Source organism: Somniosus microcephalus, chromosome 29 (assembly GCF_052327205.1).
Source record: "Somniosus microcephalus isolate GS21.2 chromosome 29, FLI_Smic_1.0, whole genome shotgun sequence".
Lineage (NCBI taxonomy): Eukaryota > Metazoa > Chordata > Chondrichthyes > Squaliformes > Somniosidae > Somniosus > Somniosus microcephalus.
This window is the reverse complement of record NC_141015.1, coordinates 38,924,052-38,944,781: the sequence shown is the minus strand read 5'-3', so window position 1 is coordinate 38,944,781 and position 20,730 is coordinate 38,924,052. Positions and strand designations below refer to the sequence as shown.

The window sequence follows — 20,730 nt, the reverse complement described above, 5'->3', positions numbered from 1 at the left end:
ATAAGACAAAGAATACTGGAGAAAAAAAGGAAATGGAATGCAAGGCCAAAGTGTTTGATTTTCATGTTGTAGCAAATAATTTAGGATTAATGTATACTACAGAGCTATACAATGTCCGAGTGGCTTTTTAGCATATCATAAACTGCCGCAATTGTTCAGAATTCACCCCATTTGTATTGAGAATTTGGAAAGAAGATATCAGAAGTGAACATACATGTTTCCAACTGTACAGTGCCGGGTACAAACTTCTAAGTGTTTGGGGGTCGAAAGGTCCACCTGGACTAGCATTGCAAGCACGGCATTACTGGCTTGCACTAGACATGCTTACAATTCAGCCCACCCACAGCCAGAACAAAAACGACAACCGAACTAGTGACTCTGGCAGCACGTTTCCCTTGAGGCAACGACGCCTTGTCATGAGGGGATATTTTCCTTCATAGAGATGGCTGTACATTACTGTTTAGTTTATGGGAACTTGAAGCACAGCCCAGTACTGTAGAGCAACAATGTCAGTACTTGAAACCAGAACATAATTGTTCTCATTGTGGCCCTCCGAAATACCACCCTACATAAGTTTCAACTTGTGCAGAAACCCTATCCCACACGAAAACCATCATCCCTGTCCTTACCAACCTCCACTGGCACCATGCCCTGCTGCATATCAACTTCAAAATCCACCTTCAAATCTCTCCGTGGCCTCACCACATCATCTTTGTAACCTTCTCCAGCCCCAAGGTCCTGTCCATGCCATCCACTCTTCCAACGATAGCCGACTGCGTGCTCTCTCCTCCCTCCCCCAGTCTACCATTGGTGGCAGAGTTTCAGCCATCTTTTCCCCCACTCTAGGAACTCCTGCCCCCGCCCCACCCCCCAAAAAAAAACCTTCAATCTTGTTACACCATTCCCACCTTCAACTGTGAATTGCCTTGGGACTTTTGCTACGTTCTAAGTTGTTGCCTTCAGTCCCAAGGACCATAAACATAGGGTGATCAAATTATCAAGTTACATTTAAGGTGGTTACTGGACAAGAACAAATGTATTTATGCTCACTAAACTCTTTTTACAGTGAACTGAATCCTTCACACTAGAAACAGTTAGACCATTCAGAAAATACACCACTCCTACAGTGTTTATACGTAGACTCGAGTCAGGTTTGCAGCTGTGCGCTCCTCTCCACTCTCCCTACAAGCAGTTTTAACAGTATTTGTCTTCAGTTGGATTCATCACACATTATTTCCATTATTAGGTTCATCTCACATTATTTCCATTTCCCCATGTCAACCATCCTGGGATCTCCCGAGATGAGATTACCAATTAGTGGCAAATACAGGAAACTTTCTGGTATCCGGCACGGACGGGACCGACGTGTTGCCGGTTCATCAACAATTCCGGATAACCGAACACTATAGTTAAAACATACGGAGCTTCTGAGCTCCGTATCTAGCAACAAACCCTGTTGCTTAGCAACAGCTTCAGTTAGACGCTTGCACAGCCAGAAATGAGTAAAAAAAAGTTGCCTGAACCGACTCCTGAATTTTGCCGGTTAACCGACATTTCCGGTCATTTAGTGGCCGGTTAATCGAAAGTTTCCTGTATGGGGTAGTAGTGTACTGTGTGCCCATGCCTACCGAGAACTGAAACTAAACTGCCCGAACAGATTTCATATAGGATTCTCACAGCCAGCAGACAGAAAAGACTTTGTCTAACTCTCTGTGCCAGGGGAGAGGGCCATGCTTAAGTAACAGTGCAGGGGTGGGAAGAGAAGCTTTTGTTGCAAATGCTCTAGTTACGATTCAATAGATACAAGTGGAACCAAACAAGAGCAGTCCCATTGAGCTGGACAATAGGCGAGAGGCGGATGAGTCACTCGGTTAATCCCGGGGATGGACATATGAGGAGAGGTTGAGTAGATTGGGACTCTACTCATGGAGTTCAGAAGAATGAGAGACGATCTTATTGAAACATATAAGATTGTGAAGGGGTTGGATCGGGTGGATGCGGGGAAGATGTTCCCGATGATGGGTGAAACTAGAACTAGGGGGCATAGTCTTAGAATAAGGGGCTGCTCTTTCAAAACTGAGATGAGGAGGAACTACTTCACTCAGAGGGTGGTAGGTCCATGGAATATGCTGCCCCAAAAAGCTGTAGAAGCTACATCATTACATAAATTTAAAACAGAAATAGACAGTTTCCTAGAAGTAAAGGGAATTAAGGGTTACGGGCAGGAATTTGGACATGAGTCTAGGTTCGGAATGGTCATGGCCCTGTGGGTAGTGGAGCGGGCCCAGGGGCCATGTCACCTGAGCCTGCTCTTATTTCGTGTGCCTAATTGTTAGATTCAGGAGATGGTTCTGTGATAGCTGATCTGATCCTAACCGCCAATCCACTATGATCTTATTGAATGGCGGAGCAGGCTCGAGGGACCGATTGGCCTACTCCTATTTCTTATGTTATGATGTGGTCGACCATGTCAAAAGCTGCACAGATGTCGGGGAGGGATAGTGCACCAGTTAGTCAGAGGATCTCAACTGTGCCTTTGTTTAGGGCTGTTGCAGCAGCTGAAACCTAATCGGAGGGATTCAAACATGGAGTGGGGGGAAACACGACAAGAGGTCATGATGGTGGTTTTCAAAAATAAAAGCAGAGTACCTGAAGAGAGGGAGCAATTTACAATGTTGACTAGCACGTGGGCCAGGGAGGAAAGTTGGGTGGTCAGTAGTTTAGTGGGAATGGGATCAAGATTAGCAAAAGTAAACATTGGTCCCTCAGAGGCTGAGACAGAAGAAATTATTATGGGGAATAAGGAAATGGCAGAAATGTTAAAACAAATATTTTGTATCTGTCTTCACAGTAGAAGACACAAAAAGCACACCAAAAATGGTGGGGAACCAAGGGTCTAATGAGGGTGAGGAACTTAACGTAATTAATACGAGTAGAGAAAAAGTACTAGAGAAACTAATGGGGCTAAAAGCCGACAAATCCCCCTGGACCTGACGGCCTACATCCTAGGGCTCTAAGAGGTGACTGAGGAGATAGTGGATCTTCCAAAATTCCCTAGATTCTGGAATGGTCCCGGCGGATTGGAAGGTCGCAAATGTAACACGCTTTACAAGAGGGAGAGATAAAACAGGGAACCACAGGCCAGTTAGCCTGACATCAGTCGTCGGGGAAATGCTGGAATCCATTGTTAAGGAAGTGGCATCAATTCACTTAGAAAATCATAACAGGATTAGGCAGAGTCAACATGGTTTTATGAAAATTAATTTGTCAAACACTAATTTCCCCAAGAGTTTTTTGAGGATGTAACTAGCAGGGTAGATAAAGGGGTCCCAATGGATCTAGCATATTTGGATTTCCAAAAGACATTCGATAAGGTGCCACATAAAAGGTTATTACACAAGATTAGGGCTCATGGGGTTTGGAGTAATATAGTAGCATGGATAGAGGACTGGTTAACAGACAGAAAACAGAGTTGGGATAAACAGATCTTTTTCATGTTGGCAGGCTGTAACTAGTGCGGTGCCGCAAGGATCAGTGTTGGGGCCTCAGCTATTTACAATCTATATTAATGACCTAGATGAAGGGACCGAGTGTAATGTATCCAAGTTTGCTGATGATACAAAGCTAGGTGGGTCAGTAAGCTGTGAGGCAAACACAGTCTGCAAAGGGGTATAGATAGACTAAGTGAGTGGGCAGTAAGGTGGCAGATGGAGTATAATGTGGGAAATGTGAGGTTATTCACTTTGGTAGGAAGAATAGAAAAACAGAATATTTTTTTTTTTTTAAAAAGGTGAGAAACTTTCAAATGTTGGTGTTCAGAGAGATTTGGGTGTCCTCGTGCAAGAAACACAGAAAGCTAGCATGCAGGTACAGCAAGCAATAAGGAAGGCAAATGGCATGTTGGCCTTTATTGCAAAGGGCTTGGAAGAGTAAGGAAGTCTTGCTCCAATTGTACAGGGCCTTGGTGAGACCACACCTGGAGTACTGTGCACAGTTTGCGTCTCCTTATCTAAGGAAGGATATACTTGCCTTGGAGGCGGTGCAACAAAGGTTCACTAGGTTGATTCCTGGGATGAGAGGGCTGTCCTATGATGAGAGATTGTGTAGAATGGGCCGATACTCTCTGGAGTTTAGAAGAATGAGAGGTGATCTCACTGAAACATACAAGATTCTGAGAGGTTGTGTCCCCTGGCTGGAGAGTCTAGAACTAGGGGGCATAGTTTCAGGACAAGGGGTCGGCCATTTAGGACTGAGATGAGGAGGAATTTCTTCACTCAGAGGGTTGTGAATCTTTGGAATTCTCTGCCCCAGAAAGCTGAGTCTTTGAGTATATTCAAGGCTGAGAGATAGATTTTTGGACTCTCGGGGAATCGAGAGATATGGAGATCGGGCGGGAAAGTGGAGTTGAGGATGAGGATCAGCCATGATCTTATTGAATGGCGGAGCAGGCTCGAGGGGCCGTATGGCCGACTCCTGCTCTTATTTCTTACGTCTCAGGGACAAGATGAGCTCAGGAGAGAGAGAGGAGAGAAATGTGTGGGATCAGGGACAAGGCAGGTGGAGCCTGGGAGGTAGTTTGACTTGGTGGGCAGAGGGGCATAAGCAGCAGCAGAGGCAGCTAAACATATGGTCTTAAACACAATGACAGAAGTCCTTGCAACTGCTGGAGGAGAGGGCAGAGGGGCAGGGAGAGGAGTTAAATGAGAGTTGGTAATAGAGGTAGTGAGGCGGTCCAGCCAGATCAGGTGATGAATGGCTAAACCAGTTAGAAATTCAGTATCTCAGCAGCATCCACTTGCTTCTATTCAATCCAATCATGGGAGACACCAACTCCAGCTATACGTGTGCATGGTGCCATACTCCAGTATCTAGGTGACCCCTTCCAGCAACGACCATACCAACCTCAGGTATACGACTGATATCAGCTTTCAGCAGAGTGAAATGACCTATGCAGGATAGCTTGTGATATCTCTGCTTACCTCAATGCTCCAGGAATCCAAGTAGCTTTCCAAACTCAGTATCGAGTTCAACAATTTCAGATCATAACCTCGGCCCCTATTACATTTTTACTTATTTTTTATCCACACCTTTGTTTTGGCCCTTCCCCCCCCCCCCCTTTTTTTCTCTCCCACATGGCAGCTGTCTCCCATTCTGCCAGCGCATTTCACACCTAATCTAGAGCTGTCTTTTGTCTCCACTAGTCCTATCACCATCTCGTCTCGCTTTGAATACCTCTTAACGTCTCTTCTCTTTTGTTCTCTCCCAGCCTGGCCTCTGAATCCATTTCATTTCCTGTGCCTCTTTAGTCTTGATAAAGGGTTTTGACCCGAAACGTTGACTAATTTCTCTCCACGGATGTTGCCTGGCCTGCTGAGTTTTTCCAGCATTTTCTGTTATTTCGGATTTCCAGCATCTGCAGTATTTTGCTATCGTTAATTATAGTAAACTCCAGGGTTCTGCAGCAGGCTTAGTCATCAGCATAATCAAGGTCCTCATACGAGGGTCTTTGTTAAAAAGAGACATCTTCACTGCGAGGCTGACCTACCATCTTCAGGATGTGCAGCGACAGGCTGGTGTAGACCAGAAGCCTCCCTTTCTGCCTGCAATTATTTCACTTTTTTTTGGCAGAAAGCCACCTCACAGCTTGGTGGTAGACCTTGTATGTGCTGAAGGAAGCCTTTCTTTTGCATTCTCCCAACAGCCCCCCCCCCCCCGATCCACCCCGCGAGCCAAATCTAATGCAGGACTCCAGAGTTTACAAGAGCGGTTTGGAGTCAGCCACGGACTGGGTGGAAGGCACGAGACTTCCTGCCAGCAGTGCACCCGCACCTTTGACTAATAGCCAAAATCTGCAGAAGATTAGTGGCAAGCATTAAAACTAGGCAGGCAAAGTTATCTTCAGCCAAATCTGACCGTACAGAGCAAGCGCTCAAGAGCGAAGATCAAACCAAAGCGCGTGAATACCATTTTAGCTTTTACAATAGCTGCAAACCGCTCTTACGGAATGCTGTAACCAAATGACAATAAATGTTACTTGTTCTCAGATTGCGGGCGTCACTGGCAAAGCTGCACTTTATTGTCCATCCCCGGGTACAACTAGGTGGCTCGCTAAACTATTTCAGAACACAAGTAACGTGGACTAAACATAGAAGATAGGAGCAGGCCATTCGGCCCTTCGAGCCTGCTCCGCCATTCAATGAGATCATGGCTGATTATCCAAATTCAGTACCCTGTCCCTGCCTTCTCCCCATATCCCTTGATCCCTTTAGCCTTAAGAAATATATCCAACTCTTTCTTGAATATATTTAATGAACTGGCCTCCACCGCCCTCTGTGGCAGAGAATTCCACAGGTTCACCACTCTCTGGGTGAAGAAATTCCTCCTCATTTCAGTCCTAAATGGCTTACCCCTTATCCTGTGACCCCTGGTTCTGGACTCCCCCGCCATCGGGAACATCCTTCCTGCATCTAGTCTGTCTAGTCCTGTTAGAATTTTATAAGTTTCAATGAGATCCCCTCTCATTTTTCTAAACTCTAGCGAATCTAAGCCTAATCGATCCAATCTCTCCTCATACGTCATTCCTGCCATCCCAGGTATCAGCCTGGTGAATCTTCGCTGCACTCCCTCCATGGCAAGAACGTCCTTCCTCAGGTAAGGCGACCAAAACTGCACACAATACTCAAGGTGTGGTCTCACCAAGGCCCTGTACAACTGCAGCAAGACATCCTTGTTCCTGTACTCGAACCCTCTCGCTACGAAGGCCAACATACCATTTGTCGTTTTAACCGCCTGCTGCACCTGCATGCTTACCTTCAGCGACTGGTGCACAAGAACACCCAGGTCTCGTTGCACTTCCCCTTCTCACAATCTATTGCCATTCAAATAATAATCTGCCTTCCTGTTTTTGCCACCAAAGTGGATAACCTCACATTAAAGTCAAGGTCTCAGTTTAAAATGCACCTATCGTCGTCATAACTTAAAATCAACAGCAATTGCACTCGAGTCGATTTGAACGTCCCTACCTTCCCTCCTCCAGTTAGCATAAAACAAAACACGCTTCCACATGGGGAATATGAAGAGCCATCGTAAATGCACTCAGAAACACTTGTTTCCAGATGTAGCGACCAACGCAATTCTTCTGCAGTGTCTGCGTAAACACAGGTCATGCCCGAGGCAGTATCCCAGAGAGGGGGCTGCAATATAGTTAGCTGGCCCACTCTTGTTCCCAATGCCATGGGTCTCACACAAAGGGTGGCGATAAATCCAAAAATAAACTCACTAAATTAGCCAAGGTTGCCACTGAGAAGAGTCAGTCAAAAATAAATCTTCAGAAAATCTGTTCGCTTTACATTGAAGCTGGCTGCAAGGAAACCCTCCCAAAAGGAGCTGACAGTGCTAGCGTAGGTATTGTGCAAAATAAAAGCTAGACAGCATTTGGGAGATCAGGAGCAGTTAAGCAGATGGGTTAATAACTGCCAGATTAATTTTACTACATTATGTGTTAAATTATGCATATTGGAACAGGAAGCATTAAACACATGTACCCGATAAAAGGATATCCACGAGCAAAGGTGGAAAAGGAAAAGCAATTTATCGTGAAAATTCAGTCGGCATAAAGCTGATCAATGACTGTGTATTTTAGTACATTGAAATACAATGTGAAACAAACAGTGCTGACCTTGTTTACATCACTAGAAAAACTGCAGTTTTGAGGATGCTACCTTTAAACAGGCATAACAAAAAATAGGAGCAGGAGTCGGCCATACGGCCCCTCGAGCCTGCTCCACCATTCAATAAGATCATGGCTGATCTTCGACCTCAACTCCACTTTTCTGCCTGATCCCCATATCCCTCGATTCCCCTAGAGTCCAGAAATCTATCAATCTCCACCTTGAATATATTCAACAACTGAGCATTCATAGCCCTCTAGGTTGGAGAACTCCAAAGATTCACAACCCTCTGAGTGAAGAAATTTTTCAGCTCAGTCCGAAGTGGCCAACCCCCTGTCCTCAGACTATGACCCCTCATTCTAGACTCTCCAGCCAGGGGAAAACAGCCTCTCAGCATCTACCCATTCAAGCCCTCCCAGAATCTTATATGTTTCAATGAGATCATCTTTCATGCTTCTAAACTCCAGAGAATATAGGCCCAATCTACTTAATCTCTCCTCATAGGACATCCCTCTCACCCCAGGAATCAATCTAGTGAACCTTTGTTGCACCTCCCAAAGCAAGTATATCCTTCCTTAGGTAAGGAGACCAAAACTGTGCAAAGTACGAGGTGTGGTCTCACCAGGGCCCTATACAATTGCAATAAAGGCCAACATTCCCTGTGCCTTCCTAACTGCTTGCTGTACCTGCATGCTTTGTGCTCCGTGTACAAGGACACCCAAATCCCTCTGAACATTTAATAGATTCTCACCATTTAAAAAATATTCTGTTTTTCTATTCTTCCTACCAAAGTGAATAATGTCACAGCCCCACATTATACTCCACCTGCCACCTTCTGGCCCACTCGCTCACCATTCATAGATCCATCGTATTACTCAGGAATAGCAGCGACTATACCAGAACTTGGAGCTCTAAGGCAGGGGTTTCCCAAGCCTTTGACGGTGAGTTGCATAGATGCATACTCTCAGGGTCACCAATAAAATTTCAATCCACATTTCCATTAATATGCATACACCTCAAGTTCCTGTAACTAACCGGACAGGTGTTCGGATTTAGGATTTCTTCACGAACAAGGCAACAGCACCAAGAACAACCCTTTTCAAAAGCACAAACAAAACGGAGGTATCTGGGGACACAGGCCAGACAGCCAGGGGATGCATGTGGCCCCAAGGCTCCAGTTCAGGCATCCTAATTGAAGTTATATGGAGAGATTTGCATAACCAACCCGATTTCACCAAAGAGAAGAGAGTAGAGACACAAACTAGGTCTTTAAAATGCTGAGAGGATGGGCAATGTAGATGGAAATAAACTCTGAGCTGCACCGAGGGTAGGACTAGGAGACCGAAGTTCAAAACTAAACGAGGCCCAATAAAGTGTAAATCTGCCCCATAATTATGTGGATCACACTCCCAACTAAAGTAGCTGATGCTGTGTCATTTACACTTTCAAAAAAAGAAAGGCTGGCTGGTTGGAATGGGATTGGAGTATAGACATGCAGACATGGGTTGGAACAATCAAATACTCCATAGAATACAATGTTTTCCTGTGGGCTGGGTGGGTCAAGAGGAAGTGTTTTCTGCACAAGGCAGCAAGCCAAGATTGAATAATGATTGCATTGGAACAAATATTCTGGAGTTAGCTCAATCGTCAGGGAATAAAGAAGCATTTGTACAAAAATCTTCCCTTGGATTAAGTAAGCAGAATAGAGTCCATTATAGGATAGAGTCGGTACATGGCTGCTGGAAGCAGGTTTAATGAGCTAAATGGCTACGTTCTTATAGATTCTTGTGATATGGCAAAACAGGCTAACTCCCCACAGAAGAAAAGCAAGTAAAATATTTTAAATTAGTCAGAAAAGGTCGAAGAGAGGTAGCGAATAAAACTAAAGTTAAAATGAAATTGCAGAAAAGTAACAGGCAGAACTTAAATATTTTCATATTTATGCAGAATTGTTCTTTAGGTATTTAATAGTTTAGGGTTGTCGCAATAATAAATCTAATTCTGATGCCCGAGTAGCATAATGACTGTAATTAGTACTTTCAAAGTGCATGAGCTGAAGCAGCAAAAAAATCAAGCGAGGAGACTGAAGGTTCCCCGAGCCCACCAGCTATATACAAGGGTTAATTACTTTAAGTAACTCAAAGTTCAAAACATGGAAATTATTTCCCCATTCTAGCCCGCAGGAATATCAAAATTGGCCCTGATGCAATGTCAGCGCTTTTTGTAAACTTCCATTAGCATCGAGTTCTTTTTAAAAGGGATTCTACACGTCATGACCCATTCGGGAGTAAGGATGCAATCTAGTCAATGAGGTTAAGGCACGAATAAACTCGTCAAGCCTTCTGTGCAGTTCAGGGCATGATCCAAACTCAATTAAAGGCTTTTTCACTCATGCCCAATCAGTCCAACACAATGTTTGCATGGTGGCTTCAGAAACGTACTCCAGTACTCGGTTTCCCACACAACATCGAAAAAGTGGATTAGTCAGCATTTTGCTACACCAGCTCTACAATGCAAGTTAGTACAACAGAGCTTCAGCTAACTCGAACGGCTAGAACGGTGAACTGCAGCATTTGCAGCAAGGAAGTGAACACTTAAGTTTGTCAAAACTATGCTGTCCATGGTAAATAACCAAACTCAAAACAAATACAGTGCATTGCAGTAAGCACTGTACACAAAAGTTTCAAAAATATTGCTCTCCACAAAATTGCAACAAACTATAACCACTCAAACTTGCAGGCTTTACATTGGTTTTTAACATACCCATCACCCAACATGGTCCCCAGGGCAATAAACCCCACAAAAATCAGATTTTTTTATTTATTTTTTTAAAGTGGAAACCATTTCAATGTCTCATTATTTATCAGAGCCCTGAAGAAGCTTTACAGCTTTGCTCGGGGCCCAGCTGCAAATTAATCACATTGCTTGCCTCAGAGCAGCTCAGCCTGTACTTCTGCACAGCAACAGCGTATCAGGTCAACCCTACAGTCACAGTGTAACCTGCAAAAGGAGAATTCGCTCAAGAAGACAACATCTCCAAATAACACAGGAGATTTACATAGAAGATAGGAGCAGGAGTAGGCCATTCGGCCCCTCGAGCCTGCTCCGCCATTCAATGAGATCATGGCTGATCATCCAAACTCAGTACCCTGTCCCTGCCTTCTCCCCATATCCCTTTAGCCTTAAGAAATATATCTAACTCCTTCTTGAATATATTTCATGAATTGGCCTCAACTGCCTTCTGTGGTAGAGAATTCCACAGGTTCACCACTCTCTGGGTGAAGAAATTCCTCCTCATCTCTGTCCTAAATGGCTTACCCCTTATCCTTAGAGTGTGACCCCTGGTTCTGGACTCCCCCGCCATCGGGAACATCCTTCCTGCATCTAGTCTGTCCAGTCCTGTCAAGAGTTTTAAAAGTTTCAATGAGATCCCCTCTCATTCTTCTAAACTCCAGCGAGTATAAGCCCAATCGACCCAATCTCTCCTCATACGTCACTCCTGCCATCCCAGGTATCAGTATTTAGTAGAATGGTATAAGAATGAAAGACTTCAGTTATGTGGAGAGACTAGAGAAGCTGGGGTTGTTCGCATTAGAGCGGAGAAGCTCAAGGGGTGACTTAATAGAGGGGCTCAAAATTATGACAGGTTTTGATAAAACTAAAGGAAAAATGGTTTCCACAGGCAGGAGGGTCGGTAACCAAAAGAGACAGATTTAAGATAATTGGCAAAAGAACCAGAGGGGGGATGAGAATTGTTTTTACACAGTGAGTTATGATGAGCTGGAACGCGCTGCCTGAAAGGGCGGTGGAAACAGACTCAATAGTAACTTTCAAATGGGAATTGGATAAATAGTTGAAAAGGAAAAGATTTGCAGGGATATGGGGGAAATCGGGGGAGCAGGGCTAATTGGATAGATCTTTCAAAGAGCTGGCACAGGCACGATGGCCTCCTTCTGCGTTGCAAGGTTCTATAAACATAAAAGTGCTGTAAATGTGCGGTATGTTTTTGAAAAGAAAAATGATATTTTCAGTTCTGACGATGTTGGAGCTTTTTCTTCTATTTTTGCCAATTTCCAACATTTGTTTATACTTTTATCCCACACATTGGTCACACTGAGTCACACGGCATTGTCTCACCTTAAAGTGTAGCAAGAAGCAACAGAAACCTACAGAAAGGGCAAAACATCTGGAAGACTATTAATGTTACAGATGCACATCTTCAGTCTCCTACAATAGGGGCTGCAATAGGAAGTGAGCCTGTAAAATCCAGCTTTGTGCTATTTGATAGGAACATAGGAGTGGGAGGAGGCCATTCAGCCCCTCCAGCCTGTTCCGCCATTCAATGAGATCATTGCTGATCTGCGACCCAACTCCATATACCCGCCTTTGCCCCGTATCCCTTAATACCTTTGGTTGACAAAAATCTATCAATCTCAGATTTTAAATTAACAATTGGCCTAGCATCAATTGCCTTTTGCGGAAGAGAGTTCCAAACTTCTACCACCCTTTGTGTGTAGAAGCGTTTCCTAATTTCACTCCTGAACGGTCTGGCTCTAATTTTTAGACTATGTCCCCTAGCCCTAGACGCCCCAACCAGCAGAAATAGTTTCTCTCTATCTGTATCAGTTCCCCTTAATATCTTGAAAACTTCAATCAGATCGCCCCTTAACCTTCTAAATTCCAGGGAATACAACCCTAATCTTTCAAACAAGATGTTAAACCAAGGCCCTGTCTGCCCTCTCAGACGTAAAAGATCCCGTGGCACTATTTTGAAGAAAAGCAGGGAGGTTATCCCCGGTGTCCTGGCCAATATTTATCCCTCAATTATACCACCAAAAAAAAAATTATCTGGTCATTATCATACGGTTGCTTGTGGGGTCTTGCAGTGCACAAATTGGCTGCTGTGTTTCATACATTACAACAGTGACTTCATTGACACGTCCCGAGGTCACTATATAAATGCAAGTCTTTCCTTTTCTAGTTTGTGTAATCGCTCCTCGTAATTTAACCCCTGGGAGTCTGGGTATCATTCTGATAGCTCAGGCTGCAGGATTGGGGGATTTTGGGGGGGGAGGGGGGGAAAGAGAGAATTGAAGGTTTTAAACGCTGGGAATAGCACTGAGCAAATCTAACCCGAGGAGTACCAGTACAAGAAACATAGAGAGTTAGCACGCGGGTACAGCAACAAGTAGGAAGGCAAATGGCATGTTGGCCTTTATTGCAAGCGGGTTGTAGTACAAGAGTAAGGGAGTCTTGCTACAATTGCACAGTGCTTTGGCGAGATCACACCTAGAGTACTGTGCACAGTTTTGGTCTCTTTATCTGAGAAAGGACATACATGCCTTAGAGGCAGTGCAACAAGAGTTCACTAGACTGATCCCTGGGATGAGGGGGTTGTCCTACAAGGAGAGATAGAGTAGGTTGGGCTTATATTCTCTGGAGTTTAGAAGAATTTAAAAAAATTAATTCCTGGATTGTGGGCGTCACCAGCAAGGCCAGCATTTATTGCCCATCCCTAGTTGCCCTCGAGAAGGTGGCGGTGAACCTCCTTGAACCGCTGCAGTCCGTGTGGTTAAGGTGCTTCCACAGTGCTGTTAGGGAGGGAGTTCCAGGATTCTGACCCAGTGACAATGAAGGAACAGCCGATATATTTCCAAAAGTCAGGATGGCAACAGACTTGGAGGGGAACTTGGAGGTGGTGGTGTTCCCATGTGCCTGCTGCCCTCGTCCTTCTAGGTGGTAGAGGTCCAGGAAGGGGGGGGGGGGGGTGCTGGAGGGGGTTGGGTGACGCCATTGAAGAACGAGAGGCAATCTGATTGAAACCTATAAGATTCAGAGGGGAGAGACGCGGAGTGATTGTTTGCCCTTGGCAGGAGAGTCTAGAACGAGGGGGTCACAGTCTCAGAATAAGGGCTCAGCCATTTATGACTGAGATGAGGAGAAATTCCTTAACTCAGAGGGTGCTGAATCTTTGGAATTCTCTACCCCAGAGGGCGGTGGCGGCTCAGTCGTTGAGTATATTCAACACAGAGATAGATTTTTGAATATTAAGGGACTCAAGGGATGTGGGGATAGTGCAGGAAAGTGGAGATGAGGTAGATGATCAGCCATGATCTTATTGAATGGCGGAACAGGCTGAAGGGGCCGAATGGCCGACTCCTGCTCCTATTTCTTATGGAAGGAGGGCCAAGAACAGGGGTCAGCGCGGGGTCAGCGCCACTCCGGGCCTTGCCGCAGGCCTCGGCGCGCCATTTCATTCAGGAGGCCGCGCTCCCTCCCAGCCCCGGCTCTCACACACTCACACTCTCTCTCTCTCTCTCTCTCTCTCTCACACACACTCTCTCTCTCTCTCTCTCTCTCTCTCTCACCCACGGCCCGCCTCACTCACCCCTCGTCCTCCTCGTTCTTGCTGGCGTTAATCTTCGAGCCTTCCACCTCCTTCGCCGACAGCTCCAGGCCGCCCCCCGCCGCGGGCTCGGCTTTGCCCGCCGGCCCGTCGCCCAAGGAGGCAGCCGCGCCCTCGACCTCCGCCTCGCCCGGCCCCACCGCCCCGAAGCTGTAGTAGGAGTTGGCCGCCGCCGCTCCCCCGGCCCCGGCGCCGCCGTTTTCCGCCAGCTGAACCCCATCCGCCATCTTGAGAAGCTCCCGAACAAACGGCGCCCGTCTGAGGGGGCGGGGTTTAGCCGCCATGCCTGATTGATGGGCGCCCCGGACCAATCGCCAACCCCGGCCGCCGCGCCGTTCCGCCAATCGGCAGCGAGGAAGGCGGGAGCGCGGCCGCCTGGACCAATCGGCAACCGCGCCGGTTTGAAAATGGGAACCTGTGGGGAGGGGGGGTTGAAACTGATTGACGTCACCCCCCGCCAATCAGAAGTGGGAGCGAGAACAATAGCACGCTTCAGCCAATTGTCTTCCGGGACTCAAGCGGACGGTCCAATCAGCGCAGAGCAGGGGCGGGGCAGCGACCCCAGGCTTCTTTCGTGCTACAATCCAGAATTTCCATTGATGTTGCCACGTCCCCAGCTGCTCAATGGGTGTCTCAGGGCAAAAGTTTGCACAGCCCATGGAGGGTGATCAATAGGGCATTTAAAAACTTTGCATTGGATCTGGTGGCTTTAGAAAAAAGTTGATGCTGCCTCCTCTTACATAGGAGCAGGAGGAGGCCATTCAGCCCCTCGAGCCTGTTCCGCCATTCAATGAGATCATGGCTAATCTGCGACCTAACTCCATATATCCTCCTTTGCCCCGTATCCCTTAATACCTTTGGTTAACAGAAAGCTATCAATCTCCGATTTAAAATTAACAATTGATCTAGCATCAATTGCCGTGGTTCCCAAAGGTTCCTGATAGCCGGGGAGTCCAGAACCAGGGGTCACAGAATCACAGAAGAATCACAGAAACCCCACAGTGCAGATAGGGGCCATTTCGGCCCATTGAGCCTGCACCGACACATATCCCACCCGATCCCCGTAACCCCTACACCAACACCAACCCATATCCCACTCTATCCCCGTAACCCCATGTATTTAATCCCCCTAACACTAAGGGTCAATTTATCATAGCCAATCAACCTAACCCGCACATCTTTGGACTGTGGGAGGAAACCGGAGCACCCGGAGGAAACCCACGCAAACACGGGGAGAATGTGCAAACTCCACACAGACAGTCACCCAAGACCAGATTTGAACCCGAGTCCCTGGCGCTGTGAGGCAACAGTGCTAACCACTATGCCACCGTGCTGGGGAAAGGGGTAAGCCATTTAGGACAAAGATGAGGAGGAATTTCTTCACCCAGAGAGTTGTGAACCTGTGGAATTCTCTACCAGAAGGTAGTGGAGGCCAATTCATTAAATATATTCAAGAAGGAGTTCGATATATTTCTTAAGGCTAAAGGGATCAAGGGATATGGGGAGAAGGCAGGGACAGGGTACTGAATTTGGATGATCAGCCATGATCTCATTTAATGGCGGAGCGGGCTCAAGGGGCCGAATGGCCTACTCCTGCTCCTAGTTTCTATGTTTCTATGTTTGCGGAAGAGAGTTCCAAACTTCTACCACCCTTTGTGTGTAGAAATGTTTCCTAATTTCACTCCTGAAAGGTCTGGCTCTAATTTTTAGACTGTGCCCCCTAGTCCTAGAATCCCCAACCAGCAGAAATAGTTTCTCTCTATCGACCCTATCTGTTCCCCTTAATATCTTGAAAACTTTGATCAGGTTACTCCTTAACCTTCTAAATTCTAGGGAATACAACCCTAATTTGTGTAATCTCTGCTCATAACTTAACCCTTGAAGTCAGGGTATCATTCTGGTAAACCTACGCCAATATATCCTTCCTACGGTGTGGTGCCCAGAACTGCTCACAGTGCTCCAGGTGTGGTCTAACCAGGGTTTTGTAGGGTTTAGCAGAGAAGGTTGAGAGCAGATTTATATCAACAATTTATATTAACAATTTAGACTTTGGAATCAAAAACACAATTTCTAAATTTGCGGATAGCACCAAATCTGGGGGGGGGATAGTCAATAGTGAGGAGGACCGCAACACATTACAGGAAGACATTAATAAACTTGCAGAATGGGCATATGAATTTCAACACAGATGAATGTGAGGTATTACTTGGAGGGTGCGAGTCTGGGTGGGGTAGAGGAGCAAAGGGATCTAGGAGTACAAATCACTACAAGTAGCGACATAGGTTAACAAGGCCATAAATATGCAAACCAATAGGGTTTATTTCTAGAGGGATAGAATTGAAAAGTAGTTAAGTTATGATAAACCTGTATCAAACCTTGGTTAGACCACACTTGGTGTACTGTATACGATTCTGGTCGCCATATTATAAAAAGGATATAGAGGCACTGGAGAGGGTGCAGAGAAGATTTATAAAGATGATACCAGAAATGTGCGGGTATACATATCAGGAAAGGATGAACAGGCTGGGTCTCTTTTCTCTTGAAAAGAGAAGGCTGAGGGGTGACCTAATAGAGGTCTTTAAAATTATGAAAGGTTTTGATAGAGTGGATACAGAGAGAATGTTTCCACTTGTGTGGAAGAGCAGAACCAAAAGTCATCAATATAAGACAGTCACCAAGAAATAAAATAGGGAATACAGAAGAAACTTCTTTACCCAGAGAGTGGTAAGAATGTGGAACTCGCTACTACAGGGAGTGGTTGAAGCGAATAGTATATGTAAAGTCTGTGGGTTGTGCAGTAAATAAATACACAGACTTTTGAAGTAGAAACAAACAGGTCTTTACTATTCAGAGGTCAGGGCGAATCTGCCCTAGTTATCCTGTAACATCACTTATATACTGGTGTGGTCACTGTCGGTATTACCGTATACAGAAGCCAATCAAATAGTGCCACACCTAAAGTAGTTCTCTTAAAGGTGAACGGTTACACTCAATCGTTCCCTTAAAGGTAGACGGGTACATACACTACAATCCTCCCTTTTTAGCTTATTACTTACAGGGTCCCCGTTAAACATACATATCTTCAACTTCACATAACAATTTACAGATATACTCTCGGTGGAGAACAAACAATTTACAGAGATAATTCCGGTGGAGTCAACGTCATAATAAACAGTTTACAGATATACTTTCGGTGGGAACAGTTCACAGGTTCAGTCTCTGCGGAAACAGTTCATAGATTCAGTCTCTGATCTTGACTCATTCCGAACAGCATCTCTTTGGTGTAGCCGGTTCACATGGCTAGCGTGACTCCTCCATAGCCTTTTTCTTAACGTAACAGCTTGACTTTCCGTCCTGTTGAACCAGCAGTGCGGACTTTTACAACCAACTGGCTGTCTTGATAATTTTTGGGTTTTCAACTAATTTAGCTCCTTTCATGGTGTCCCGCCTGGGATGATAGTATTTTAGACAGTTATTATCTCCTGCTTCTTCTTTTTCTTTTCTGCCTTTTTGAAACTCTCGGAGCTCCTTTCTCTGCGGCCATCTGTAGCGCCACCAACTCTCTATGTTCATTAGACCTTAAGTGCTTCATGCGGATTTCTGTACTTTGGGAGTTTTCATCACAAACTGGGCAGACCAGATCCTCGTAATATTCAGTGTCACTCAATAGGTCAGGATAGTATTCGGGGTCGTCCTGAGTTAGGCCAGCGAGGGGCCCTTCTACTTCCTTCTTATCCAACTGGACGTTAGCCGACGGTGGTTACTTCTCTGACCATCTTTCTTGAAAAGACTTCTTCAAGCATTCATATTCATCCCGCTCTTCCTGGGATGTCTGCCATTCCTTCACGCCTGGCCTCATTTGTGAGTTCAATACCTTCCCTTCCATCGGGGATTCCGTTATCAGGCTATTTAATCCTTCTACTGAAGTAGCTGTTTCCGCATTCTTCTGTTCCCCTTGACGTAATTCAGCATACTTTTGACATCCATGTGCAAGCTGTGTTGCCCCCTCAGCTCTCTCCGTGACTTTTGGAAGCTCCGAATTCTTTCCCTTTGAAACCTGAAACTCGTGTTCCCATTTTGGAGTCTTGTCCCTCAGCGTGTATAAGAGTTGGCTGGTCGTTAACTCTTCTACGGGGACACTGTGGATTAGCGCCTTCTCCATTTCATCCACCTTTCCCTCCAATGTTTTCACCTTCCTTTCCTCCGGTCCTTTGGTTTTAAGCGCTCGAAGAAATTGCGCCTTGGTGTTCTCTAACTCCTGATCAGGGGCCATTCCTACAGTCTCTGTGTTCCTTCCATTGGCCTTTCCTTCCACTGCCCGGATTCCTAGTTGAATATGTTCTTCAAGTTGTTGGACCTCTGCCATTGCCGCCTCATATTTGTCTTGGGTTTCCTTCAATAATTTAACGAGTTCTTGGACATCTTGAATTTCACGTTCTGCTATGTCTTCCACCTCTAATTTTCCATCTACGGATGGAATCTCTACCGATGAGTCTGTCTTGGCCTTGAGCTCATCAAGAATTTCCTGCAGCCTTTGGACTTCTTGCTCATGTTCAACCTTTAGTTGTTCATATGCTTCTACTGAAACTAGCTTTTCGGAGGTTGCCGAGTTAATCCCCTCCAGAATTGTAGCCTGGGCCTGTTCATACTGTTCTTTCCACTTCTCACACTCTGCTTGTAAGGAGTCGTAGAGAAGAACTGGAATAAAATCCTGGCTTCCTGAAGATTCCTCTTCATTTGCTTCTTTCGCAATTTCCTGTTGGAGTTCAGCCAAGGCTGCTATGCTATCTGCCTCTTGAAGTCTCACTGCCATCAAATCTTCTTTATTCTTGCAGTCTATCTCAGTCATTTTCCCTTTATTTTCATTTAACTGAGTGATAAGCTCCTCTTGCAACATGGCCACATTATTCACATCAGGTAAAGAAGCGTTTCTCTTTTCCATGTCCAAGATTTTTTTCTGCATCTCTTTAAGTGCACACTGCGATTCAGCTTCTCTTAACCTTGCCTGCCCTAGCTCCGTCTCCAATTGCAGAACAAAATCCTCAGTGTAGCGTGGTTTGCCTTTATGCTGTATCTCTAGATCATGCAAATATTCTAACTCCTGAACATCATAAGGGAGGTGTGATCGGTAATTGGTCACGATGGCTCTATGGTCGCTCTCTGCTTGAGCCAGCAGGTTCTGTTGTCTTTCCAGACTCTCCCATTCGGTGTCATAGAACTTTTTCATTGTTTTCATCTCCTGTACGAGACGGTAACTTAATTGTTCGAATTGTTGTCGTACTTTGAAATAACGTTGAGTTCGAGCTCGGTGTTCCTCCATAATGCATATGTCTGTGACTTGAACAGACTCAGAATTCTCTGTCTTTATGCACGCCATCGTTTTTCCAACCTTAGTCAGTGAGTTCATGTTAACCTTGTTTTTCATACGTGGGCTGGACTTATCGTCTTCCGGCTCAGAGTCTGAACTGCTTGTCTGCACCGAGTCCTCACTCGTCATTGCTTGTTGGTAGTGCCATTCCATGTCTATTTTCTTGATCCACTCCCGTCCTAGAAGTGGTGGTCCTCCCTCATGTAGTACATACAAGTTCATTCTTGGGTGTTCTTTACCCCTATCTCTCACCTTGACTCTTATTTTTCCCATGGGGTATACTTTATGCCCCGTGTATGTCTGCAATACGAACTTGGTATCTCTTAAGGGTATGTGTGAGAATAGCCGGTGGTAATCCCCTCGATTTATGACTGATACAGTTGATCCAGTGTCCAACTCCATTTTCACTTGGACTCCAGCTATTTTTAGCATGACCCAGATAGTTTGTAGGTCAGCTTCCTTACTCACATGGTGGATACTCAGACTACCCAGCTCCTGGCCGTTTGGATCTGAGTCTGGATTCTGTTCATCTGAACTCTTCTCAGCCCCCTTGTATACCTTGTTGTACTTTTCTTGTGATGGCTTCCTTTGGTTGTTGGTCTTCTTCCCTGACCGGCATACCTTAGCGATGTGACCCAGTTTGCCACATTTCCTACATTCTTGGTTCTTAAACCAGCATTGATTCTGGTCGTGTGTTGTCTTCCCACAACGATAGCATTTTGTTGTACTCGAGGTAATTTGGTCCACCCCGAGCACCGCCGCCTTTAGTTGCATTTCCGCCGTTCCTTTCGCTGCGGCTTCGTGTGATGCGGCTATAAGGACAGCCCTGTCAAGTGTAAGGTCGTTCTCTTCTAGTAGGCGCTTTTGCGTCCCTTCCTTGGACAACCCGCCTACGAACTTGTCTCGCAGTGCCTCTGTCAGATTCCCTCCGAACTGGCAGTATTTCGCTAGCCTACGCAGTTCAACCAAGTATTCTGCGTTGTTTTCGTCTTTCCGTTGCGTTCTTGCATAGAATTTGAATCTCTCCCTCTCCCGCACGTTCGGTTCTACCGGCTCTGGGTACTCCGTAGGTGGAGAACAGTTCAGCCGCTGGACTGGCTCTTGCGCAGTCTCTCTCCCCGTTCTCGGCTCCTGTTCGCTCTCCCACTCCCGCACGTTCGGTTTTGCCGGCTCTGAGTACCCCGTTGGTGGAGAACAGCTCAGCCGCTGGACTGGCTCCTCGCAGTCTCTCACTCCGCACCCGGCTCTCACCCGCACGGTTCCCGTTCGCCTCCCCAGCCCTCTCG

The 20,730-nt window shown here is 45.9% G+C and overlaps 1 protein-coding gene across 4 annotated transcripts in view; it reads right to left on the bottom strand.

Moving 5' to 3' along the window:
* Window positions 1-14,331, bottom strand: part of LOC147098670 (heterogeneous nuclear ribonucleoprotein D-like) — a 32,339-nt gene extending 18,008 nt beyond the window's left edge. For 2 of the 4 annotated variants that reach the window (XR_015074212.1, XM_085970661.1), the window contains exon 1: window positions 14,059-14,330. Coding sequence is in view for 3 of the 4 variants with exons in the window: in XM_085970661.1 (XP_085826787.1) it covers window positions 14,059-14,303 (245 nt within the window). In the remaining variant the exon portion in view is untranslated. Of the gene's footprint in view, window positions 1-14,058 lie in introns of all 4 variants that reach the window. The other 2 variants (XM_085970662.1, XM_085970660.1) reach the window with 2 other exon arrangements.
* Window positions 14,332-20,730: the final 6,399 nt, after the last annotated feature.